We start from the raw sequence: 11,875 nt of genomic DNA, 5'->3' as shown, positions 1-11,875 counted from the left end.
GCACCAGTTGCGTCCCTACCTGAACCGGGAGGCTCTCACAACAGTCACTCGTGCCCTTGTGACCTCTAGGCTGGAGTACTGCAATGTGCTCTACATGGGGCTGCCCTTGAAGAGTATTCGGCGACTTCAGCTGGTCCAGAATGCAGCCGCGCGAGCGATCGTGGGTGCACCTCGTTTCACCCACGTAACACCTATCCTCCGCGAGCTGCACTGGCTACCTGTTGATCTCCGGGTGCGCTTCAAGGTGCTAGTTGTCACCTACAAAGCCCTTCATGGTATTGGATCTGGGTACTTGAGAGACCGCCTACTGCCAATCACCTCCACTAGGCCAATAAGATCCCATAGATTAGGCCTCCTCCGAATTCCATCAGCCGGCCAATGTCGACTGGCAACTACCCGGAGGAGAGCCTTCTCGGTGGCTGCTCCGACCCTCTGGAACGAACTCCCCGTGGAGATTCGTACCCTCACCACCCTCCAGACCTTCCGCATAGCCCTCAAAACCTGGCTGTCCCGACAGGCCTGGGGCTAAAGACTTCAACCCCACTCGAATAGTATGACTGTTGTGCTTTTTTAATGATGTACTGTCTTCATGTTTGTAACTTGTTTGTCCTTCCCTCCCCTTGAATTGTGAGCCGCCCTGAGTCCCCTCAGGGAAAAGGGCGGCATACAAATAAAGTAAAAATAATAAATAAATAAAATAAATAATACATTTTTAATGCTGGGATGCAAGATGAACCAGGGCAGTGGACTGCAGCTCCCAGAACTTCTCAGCAAGCCATGGGAATTCTGGGAGTTGAAGTCCACAAGTCTTAAAAGTTGCCAAGTTTGGAAAGCCCTGAACCGGGGGGGCTCCTGAACAATTGAAAACCATAGTTGAAACTCCTGGGTGCTTTTTCAATTAAGCTATGATCGCCTTTCCGAGATGGTGGATGGCATTATGACAGATGATGATGTTATCCATTCAGTCTTGTCCGACGCTTGGCGATTCAATGGGCCAGGCCTCTCTACATCTTCCGGCCTTGCACTCTTCTACTACGGCGGTTATCGTAATTTCTTTTTTTTTTAAAAAAAAATGGGATTCCTATTCTGTAAAATTAACCCTCCGTCCCTTCCTTCCATGGTGCACCGTGGTTAGAGCCTGACCATCTCAAGGTTGGAATCAGCCAACCATCCTTCCGAGGTCAGTAAAATGAAGACTCAGACTACTGCAAGAGGCTGACTCTGTAAGGAGCTATAAAGCACTGTGAAGCAGTATATAAGTCTACGTGCTAAGCTATCTATCTATCTCTATGTCTGTCCTCCATCCACCCATGCATCCACCTACCTACCTACCTACTTACCTACCTACCTATCTACCTACTTATCTATCTATCTATCTATCTATCTATCTATCTATCTATCTATCTATCTATCTATCTATCTATCTATCTATCATCTATCTATCTATCTATCTATCTATCTATCATCTATCTATCTATCTATCTATCTATCATCTATCTATCATCTATCTATCTATCTATCTTTCTCTCTCTCTCTCTGTATGTATATATATGTGTTTGTATGTGTGTGTGTGTGTATGTATATATACACACACACAAATCTGTGTTTGTCTGTCTGCCTACCTACCTATCTTTCTTTCTATCTATATATCTATGTATCTATATATATATTATATCTACCTCTATCTATCTATCTTTGTATCTATCTATCATCTATCTATCTATCTATCTATCTATCTATCTATCTATCTATCTATCTATCTAACTATCGATCAAACAATCTATGTATGTCTATATATCTATCTATCTATCTATCTTTCTCTCTCTCTCTCTCTGTATGTATATATATGTGTGTATGTGTCTGTGTGTGTGTATGTATATAGACACAAACACACATCAGTCTGTCTGTCTGTCTGCCTGCCTACCTACCTACCTACCTACCTACCTACCTACCTACCTACCTACCTACCTACCTACCTACCTACCTACCTTTCTTTCTATCTATCTATCTATCTATCTTTCTATCTATCTATCTATCTATCTATCTATCTATCTATCATCTATCTATCTATCTATCTATCTATCTATCTATCTATCTATTGTATCTATATATATTATATCTACCTCTATCTATCTATCTATCTATCTATCTATCTATCTATCTATCTATCTATCTATCTATCTATCTATCTATCTATCTATCTATCTATCTATCTATCATTTATTTTTTATTTTTTCCAGTATAAACATTCATATTTTATGGATAGTACATTGACTGGGCCGTCTTTTTTAAGCTACTTAAATAATAGTAATACAAATATATATATACATGTGTACATGTATACATATATACATATATACATATATATACATATATATATATATACATACATGCACACACGTATAGAGATAGATAGATAGATAGATAGATAGATAGATAGATAGATAGATAGATAGATAGATAGACAGACAGACAGACAGACAGACAGACAGACAGACAGACAGACGTCAAATCTTCCAACTTTAACAATATTGGTCTCTTTCTATAATCTTTATCATTTTTCCAATAGTTCATTTAAATATAAATAACATTTCTTTTGCCCTATATTTCTTATCTTCTACTAAGTAATATCATTTAATAGTTTTAAAAATTACTCATTATTCCACCATAACTTCAATGTCCCAAATGTGTAGGGTTGCTAATAATGCCAATTATTAACAATATTTAATCAATCCCGGGAATATATTTCAAATTTATCTACCTACTTATCTACCTACCTACCTACCTACCTACCTACCTACCTATCAGCCGTAGTGCCGCAGTGGTTAAAACACAGTATTGCAGGCTAACTCTGCTGACTGCCAGCAGTTCGATCCTCACCAGGCTCAAGGTTGATTCAGCCTTCCTTTCTTCCAAGGTGGGTCAAATGAGGACCCAGATTGTTGGGGGCAAGAGGCCGACTCTGTAAACCGCTTAGAGAGGGCTGGAAAGCACTGTGAAGCGGTATATAAGTCTGAGTGCCTTTGCTATTGTACACAGCTTCCCTTCTCCAAAGGCTGCCCTCCTGGGCTTGGCGTCTTCTCTTTGACGTTTCCCCTCCTTCCCGCCCCTCCAGATCACCTCCTGAAACCTCCTGGCTTCCAGTTGTTTGCAGCAGCTCAAAATGTCTCCATTGACGTGCGGGTAGATCCCGACGATCCCGACATCGGATGGGAAGTAGCCTTAATCCCATCAGGGGTGAAGACTAACCTCCTGGCCTGCCACTGGTACCGAGGGGAGACAAATAACTTTTACGAGATCTTAGCTTACTACCCCAAGAAAAATTCCGTGGTCTACGGCCCTGCCTCCCGGCAACGTGAGCGTATCAGGCCAGACTGCTCGTTACTTATCAGAGCTGTTTTAATCACCGACTCCGACTTCTTCGCTGTGTATAAGAAAAGTGTCAACAAATCTGAAGTGGGAACCGCGACCTTAATAGTCAGAGGTAATCGCTACTACGGCTTTTGGGCTCCCTCGTCCTAACGAAGCGCGCGCGGCAGTGAAATGTAATTGGGGAGGTTAGCACCTCACCACGCTTCCTTTCCAAATACGAGGTGTCCTCAGCGCGCGACCACAAGGGAACCCCCACATTTCTGTTGCTAAGTGAGGCATTTGATAAGTGAGTTTTGCCCCATTTTACAACCTTTCGTGCCTCAGTTGTTAAGCGGATCCCTGCAAGTTGTTAAATTAGTAGCACAGTGGTTGAGTCAACCGGGCGTCCACGTTGATTTTGTTCATCAGAAGGTCGCAAAAGGGACCCACGAGATCTTGAGTTGGAGTCCACAAGTCATAAAGGGGCCGTCGTTCCCCAGCTGTTTCTAAACCTTCTCAACCTTGGCCACATATTCTCTCAACTTGGCTACTTCCCCAGCCAGCATTGTTTCTCAACTTCGGTCCCTTTAAGAGACGTCAACTCCCAGAATTCTCCAGCCAGCATGCACCTAGACTATTATGCCAAGCTAGTTTTCTGTTTCTCAACCTAATCCAGGGGTGTCACTCAATTTCATTGAAGGCCGGGTCAGGGCTGTGGTTGACCTCAAGGGCGGGGGGGAGCAAGACATGGCCGACTGGATGGGTGTGGCCAGCTTGATGCCACTCACTGGGCATGACTGACTGGATGGGTGTGGCCAGCTTTGATGCCACTCACTGGGCGTGGCTGACTGGATGGGTGTGGCCAGCTTGATGCCACTCACTGGGCGTGACTGACTGGATGGGTGTGGCCAGCTTGATGCCACTCACTGGGCGTGACTGACTGGATGGGTGTGGCCAGCTTGATGCCACTCACTGGGCGTGGCTGACTGGGTGGGGGTGGCCAGCTTGACGCCGTACCCCAAACTGCTGGCATTTTTCTCTTTGCATTAGATAGACCGGGCCGAAGCCACGGCGGTCCAATGTTTCCTCATTGCATTGGGTACTCATAGGTGGGATTTGGCCAGTTTGGATTGGTTCAGGCAAGCTGGTTGTTAAAATTCTGCCCAGTTTGGTGAACTGGATAATCCCATCACTGGCTGGCCCTGCCTGTTTTTCAGCCATTTTCAGCCCTTTCGGGGGGCATTTTGGGGGCATTTTTGGCCCTAAAAAAGCTCCACAAATGGGAGGTGGGGCTGGGTAAGATGAGTGAAATTGAGTTGGCCACACCCACCTGGTCACATGACCACCCGGCCCCGCCTACCCATCCAGAGAACCAGTTGTTAAATACTTTAAATCCCACCAGGCCGAAGCCACATCGGCCGGCCCCTTACATTTTCCAGAATGGTCCCATGGGCCAGATCCGACCACATCGCGGGCCAGACCAGGGTCTTGAGTTTAACCCCTCTGGTCTAACGCAATTCCAACATGAATGCTCCCTTTCCCAGTTCCTCAAGACTTTTCTCTCTCTTGCCAGACAGAAGTTACTATGCGGTGGAGCGAGGCCCAATGTCTCCGCTAGCCATCTTAGGGATCATAGTTTCCAGCGGCACTGGCTTTGCCTTCATCGTGTCACTGATGCTTTACCGGACTGTGGGACGTGTTAAAAGGTAACATTTCACTCTTATCACTTTTTTTCTCATGGAGACCTGTTCTGACCCCCTCCTCCATCCAGTAACGAAAACCAAGACATGCTTAATGAGAATGTCCTTTAATAACAAGACCAGACTCTCGGTGGCTGAAAGCCAATTAAACAAAGAGAGATAAGGACCTTGGCAGCAAGGCCGACAAACCTTGGCAGCAATGCAACAAACTCTGGCAGCAATCCAGCCTGTCAAATTCATTTCTCTTTAGTCCAAGCGTTGACTTCTGCAAGAAGGGCGTGGCACAAGCAGTCTCTTTTATAGTCTGGAGAGGAGCTTATGACCATCAGCTGAGTGTAATTACCTCCTGTAATTACGTAGTTGTTCTTGACGCCGAGTAGCCCTTCGACGGTGTGCATCCCAGAACAACTCACTGTTGGTTTCTGGCTCACTCTCTCTTGTCTCCTCCCCACTGGTCCAAGGCTCAGGTGCCACCTGGTGGCCAACCAGTCTCTCTGCGCCCTGCTCAGAGTCGGAACCCTGTCCAGGGTCCTCCACATCCTCCAGAGCCAACTCAGAGGGCCCCTCACTGTCGGAGTTTGGTGGCAGCTCCAACGGCTTCTGCCGGGCCACAACAGAGACCTAGTGTAACTTCGTTGTAACTTTTTTGTTGTTGTTGTTAAAAAAAAAAGAGCAACTTAGATGATGAAGGGCCTAGGGACAAAAAAAACAAACATGTGAAGAACAGTTCCAGGAATTAGGTAGGGCTAATCTAGAGAAAAGAAGGACTAGGGGGGACATGATAGCAGGATTCCAGTATTTGAGGGGGTGCCACAAAGAGGAGGGGGCCAATTTATTTTCCAAATCACTGGAAGGCAGGATGAGAAACAATGGATTGGAAACTAATCAGGGAGAGAAGCAAACTGGAATTGAGGAGATACTTCCTAATAGTGAGGACAATTAGCCGGTGGAACAGCTTGCCACCAGAAGTTGTGAGTGCTCCAACCCTGCAGGTTTTCCATTGGGTGACTGTGGGCCAATCACCAGGAGGCGGCGAGTTCTAGGCCCGCCCTTATCCATGAAAGCCAATTGGGTGACTGTGGGCCAATCACCAGGAGGCGGCGAGTTCTAGTCCCGCCCTTATCCATGATAGCCAATTGGGTGACTGTGGGCCAATCACCAGGAGGCGGTGAGTTCTAGTCCCGCCCTTATCCATGATAGCCAATTGGGTGACTGTGGGACAATCACCAGGAGGTGGCGAGTTCTAGTCCCAATAAAGCAAGAACTAGATAGATTTGCCACCTTGAGCTATTTGGAGAGACAATAAAGCAATAGCAATAGGAATAGCAGTTAGATTTATAGACCGCTTCATAGGGCTTTCAGCCCTCTCTAAGCGGTTTACAGAGTCAGCATATTTCCCCCAACAACAATCCGGGTCCTCATTTTACCCACCTCGGAAGGATGGAAGGCCGAGTCGACCCTGAGCCGGTGAGATTTGAACAGCCGAACTGCAGAACTGCGGTCAGCTGAAGTAGCCTGCAGTGCTGCGTTTAACCACTGCGCCACCTCGGCTGGGATAGAAATAAATAAGTTGAGTTTTTCATTCTGTGTGTTTGTGTCTCGGTGTCCGGGTGTGTCCATGTGTGTGTCTGTGTGTGTGTGTGTTTTCTCTTCTTCTAAGGCCTGCCCGTGCTACAGAGCTGGGAAATGCAGAGATTTCTCAAGCAAAGTAAGTTTCCAATCTGAACTATGGCACGTAAGCATGCCAGGATTTCTTTGGGGGGGAAGGGAGGGAAACTGTTCTTACCTAGGCTTCCCCAAACCACAAAGCAGATTCCTTGTCTCCACAAAAAGCCCTTTTTTTAATTAAGTTACTATAAACTCCTCTCATTCACATCCAGCAAAGTCTTTCAAGGGTGAATTTACAGTCACAGACCTTATCTGGCTTGGAGAGCTGCCAGGCCGATATATGCAAAACTTAGCAAGGAGTCTCTGAGAGTCACGAACCAATGAAGCAAACTAATTGTCTCCTGCAAACTCCACTCCCCTTTCGCTCCTCTTTTATTTCCTCTGGGAGGGGCCATTCATCGTCCACCTGTTGGCCTTACTCTCAAGTCACCCTTGTTCTTTAGCTGTTCCCTTTGTCTGGCAACTCTGTGCATGTGCGCATTGAGAACAGGCTCCAGCTGTTCTTCTGCCCCACTCTCTGATTCCAAAGGCAGCTGATAACTGTCAGACGGCCCTGGCCCCCTCTCTGCCTCCAACACAGAGCCCTCATCAGAGCCTTCCCCAGACTCCAGGACTGGCCCATGTTCCTCCCCAACCTTCTCATTCTCTGAGTCGGCCACCAGCTCCGCTGGCCACTGGCGGGCCACAACTTGGCTTCCCCATTGCATGTCAGAAGGTTACAAAAGGTGATCAGATAACCCAGAGATATTGCAATCGTCATAAATAGGAGTCAGTTGCCAAGCATCTGTATTGAAATTACATGACAAATGGGGATAAGTGGGGAAAACGTACTGACCAGTTATAAGTCATTTTTAGTGTGGTTGTAACTTCAAAAGGATTGTTGTAACCCTTACCTGTGTTTTTGGTCTGCTCTGTAGAAGCAGACCTGCTGAAGGGGGATTCTTGGGAAAGGATGAGAACAAGAAGAGGGGGGGGATTTCTTTTGATTGCACCTCTCTGAAAAAACCCTCTTTCTCTCACCCCTTTCATAGAATAGAAAACCAGGTTGCAAGTCAACAGAGATTAAGTATGCAAGGTCTTCCGCCTGGGTAAGTACAAGGAGAAGTAGAAGAAGTTTCAAGCTCTTAATGAGTGTAGCTAGAGGAGAGACTTAGCTCATCTGAAAACTCCAACGGAATTAGATGCATGGCCCTGTTAACCTGTGACTGGCTAAGCCAAGGATATAGTTGGATGGGTAGGTGGGTGGAGGGAGGGAGGGAGGGAGGGATGGGGGAATGGATGGATAGGTGGAGAGATAGGTGGAGGGATAGGGATTAGGTGGAGGGATGGATGAGCGGTGAGTGGGTGGATAGAAGGGTAGATGAGTGGATGGGTGATGGATGGATGGATGGATGGATGGATGGATGGATGGATGGATGGATGGATGAGTGGCTAAGTGAATGGGTGAATGGGTCAATAGGTGAATTAATGGAGAAATGGATGGGTGGATGGATGGATGGATGGATGGATGGATGGATGGATGGATGGTTGGTTGGTTGGTTGGTTGGTTGGTTGGTTGGTTGGTTGGTTGGTTGGTTGGTTGGTTGGTTGGTTGGAGAAATGGATGGATAAATGGATAAATGAATAAATGGATGGATGGATGGATGGATGGATGGATGGATGGATGGATAGATGGATGGATGCATGCATGGACGGATACTTGGTTGGTTGGATAAATGGATGGATGGATGGATGGATGGATGGATGGATGGATGGATGGATGGTTGGTTGGTTGGTTGGTTGGTTGGTTGGTTGGTTGGTTGGTTGGTTGGTTGGTTGGTTGGTTGGAGAAATGTATGGAGAAATGTATAAATGAATAAATGGATGGATAAATGGATGGATAAATGGATGGATGGATGGATGGATGGATGGATGGACGGATGGATACTTGGCTGGTTGGTTGGCTGGATAAACGGATGGATGGATGGATGGATGGATGGATGGATGGATGGATGGATGGTTGGTTGGTTGGTTGGTTGGTTGGTTGGTTGGTTGGTTGGTTGGTTGATTGGAGAAATGGATGGATAAATGGATAAATGGATGGATAAATGGATGGATGGATGGATGGATCCTTGGTTGGTTGGTTGGATAAATGGATGGATAAATGGATGCATGGAGGGTGGATGCATGGATGATGTGCCATTTGGTACGTGGACTTCAAGTGACCACATACCAGTAGATAGATTTTCTCCACAATGATGTGCCCCTTTCCTGCTTCTCCAACTCTTTCAACAGTTCATCACTGCTGTCACAATCTATCCATCTGTCTACTTCTTTTCTTCCCCATTTCCCAACATTGGGAGCTTTTCCAGAGAGCTAGATCTTTGCATAAGTTGTCTGAAGAACAGTCATTTAAGCCTGGTGACATATATCTCTTAATTCTCCCCCCCCCCCACCAGGGAAGAGAATCGAATTATGAGTCAGCAGAATGTCCTCAATGCCAAGCCTCCGTAAGTACCGTTAGTAGAAGAACAGATAATGACCCTGAGGTGCTCACGTCATATAAACTATGAATCATTGTTCCACTACCGAATCTATGTGATTCCATCTCCTACTTGCAAGTGGAATCGAATATTATCCTAGGAAATATTCTGAAAATAGCAGATAGCAATAGCACTTAGTCTTATATACCACTTCACAATGCTTCGCAGCCCTCTCTAAGCAATTCACAGCCAGCCTCTTGCCCCCAACAACTTGGTTCCTCATTTGACCCACCTCGGAAGGACGGAAGGCTGAGTCAACCTTGAGACTGGTGAGATTCGAACTGCCAAATTGCAGGCAGCCGGCAGTCAGCAGAGGGAGCCTGCAGTACTGCACTTTAGCCACTGCGCCACCATGGCTCAGTAATAACCACTCATAACCTATTATGAATTCCAGATTATGAAGAAGAAAATGAAGATTACTGCACCCTGGAATCCTGGTAACATCCAAGTCTAATCATCAGCCACCAGCCCCATAGGACACATGCTCATCTCTCCCCCCACCCACGCCGCCAAGAAAGATGCCATCTACAGGGACCAAACCAGCAAAATATTGAGGGACATTCGGAGGACTCCAAAAGTCAACAATTTTCTACCCCTCCAGAGTCCTCAGGAGCAAAACAATTCCATCACCCTTATTGATGAAATAAAAGATCTCAGTGTCCAAACTTGGACTGGACCCAAACTTATTTTCCGGGGAGTTTGCTTGTTATTAAACTGAAAAGCTGTGCAAAGCAATAGCAATAGCAATAGCAATAGCAGTAGACTTATATACCGCTTCATAGGGCTTTCAGCCCTCTCTAAGCGGTTTACAGAGAGTCAGCATATTGCCCCCAACAATCTGGGTCCTCATTTTACCCACCTCGGAAGGATGGAAGGCTGAGTCAACCCTGAGTCGGTGAGATTTGAACCGCTGAACTGCTGATCTAGCAGTAGCCTGCAGTGCTGCATTTAACCATTGCGCCACCTCGGCTCTAAAAGCTAACTCTAGGTCACTTACAATCAGTGGTGGGTTTCAAAAATTGTTCGAACCTACTCTGTGGGTGTGGCCTATTTTGTGGGAGTGGCTTGCCACCCATGTGACCAGATGGGAGGGGCTTGCCACCCATGTGACAGGATATGAAGATGCCGACGACATTTGTCAGAACCACCTTAAATTACCTCACCCACAGCACTGGCAGGCATAAGAATAGGATGTAAACTTGTTTTTTAAAAGGCATCTTTGGTTTGCGTTAAAACAACTTCACAATGTTCTGATTGCACCACAAACGCAGTAGTCATCCTTACCTTTCACAGAGGCACTGAGTTTTATAAATAGGAGCATGATAGTGTAGAATCATCATATCCAAGGACCAGTGGTGGGTTTCCAAAAAATTTTGGAACCTCTTCTGTAGGTATGTGGCCTGCTTTCCGGGTCCACTGGTGGAACCTCTTCTAACCGGTCCGGTAGATTTGACGAACCGGTTCTACCGAATAGGTGCGAACTGGTAGGAACTCACCTCTGCTTACAATCCACATTAGGTTTATTTCCTTATATGGATACGTCTCAACTTATGATAATATTTGAGGCAGAGGTGATATTCAGTAGGTTCTCTCCGGTTCGGGAGAACCGGTAGCGGCGGATACCAGAGACTCCGCCCACCCGCCTTGACATAATGCCCGAGCGCTGCGCATGCACAGAAGGCCGTGCATGCGCGCTCACATTTCCGAACCAGTAGGGAAGGTAAGTGAATCCCACCGCTGATTTGAGGCCCAAATTTCCGCTGCCGAGCACGTTTGGTAACAGTTGTTAAGCGAGTTTTGTCCTGCTTCACAGCCTTTCTTGTCCCCGTTGTTAAGTGGATCACTGCCATTGTTAAGTTAGCCACACGGTCGCTAAGTGGCTTCCCCCTTGACTTTGCTTGTCAGGTCGTCGCCAAATGAGACCCCGGGGGGCACTGCATCTATCATAAATAGGAGTCACGTGACCACAGGATTGTTGTAAGTGTGAAAAATTATCTTTTTTTTTTTAGTGCCATTGTAACTTTGAACAGTCATTAAATGAAAGGTTGTAAGCCGAGGACTACCTGTAGTGTCGGTTTTACAGTTGTTAGTGTCAGGCCTGCAGTGGGTTGCTTTTAGTATCTTTGGCCTGCCACAGACACTCTTATTTTACTGTGCTTTTTCATAAGTGGGGTAATTGGGAGGTGGGGAATAGTAAGGAGTGAGATGCTATGTAGCCATAACAACATTCTTTCTAGAAAGCCAAGGTCATCCTTTGTCTCTGCACCTCTGCGCCTGACCGGAACTGGATGGGTGGAGATGCCAGCGTGGCAGTGCAAGATTGGACCATGGGATGGACTTTTGGGTGTGGGGGGCAAGATCATGAACTTTCAGCTGGGTGGAAAACCCAGGAAGCTTTCAGATTCGGGTTTTCCACAGATGTGTCAACATGTCTCTCTTAATAAATTGGAACTCAGAGCAATGCTTTGCCTTGGACTCTGATTTAATTTTGGATGATATCTGGGACGCTGACGGTTAGATTTGTTTCAGGAGTGTGGAGATCTGTCCGTGAACCTCAGAGACTCTGTGCCAAAGTCTTTCCTTGCAAAAGCGCCTCATTTGGAAAATATTCACATGGCAGCTTTCCAAGATAGA

At 46.3% G+C, this 11,875-nt stretch overlaps 1 protein-coding gene across 1 annotated transcript; it reads left to right on the top strand.

Annotated features, from left to right (window-relative positions):
• The first annotated feature begins 922 nt into the window (after window positions 1-922).
• On the top strand, window positions 923-9,834 carry LOC148042912 (uncharacterized). Its single transcript, XM_087727958.1, has 7 exons — window positions 923-1,046; window positions 3,116-3,484; window positions 4,925-5,057; window positions 6,712-6,759; window positions 7,751-7,807; window positions 9,158-9,208; window positions 9,636-9,834. The coding sequence occupies exons 1-7, from the start codon at window positions 923-925 to the stop codon at window positions 9,640-9,642; spliced, it is 789 nt and encodes a 262-aa protein (XP_087584084.1). The 3' UTR covers window positions 9,643-9,834.
• The last annotated feature ends 2,041 nt before the right edge of the window (window positions 9,835-11,875 follow it).

Source organism: Thamnophis sirtalis, unplaced genomic scaffold, assembly GCF_051295495.1.
Source record: "Thamnophis sirtalis isolate CommonGarterSnake01/CBP01778 unplaced genomic scaffold, rThaSir2_p1.2 scaffold_13, whole genome shotgun sequence".
Classification (NCBI taxonomy): Eukaryota; Metazoa; Chordata; class Lepidosauria; order Squamata; family Natricidae; genus Thamnophis; species Thamnophis sirtalis.
This window is presented reverse-complemented; position numbering and strand designations above follow the sequence as displayed.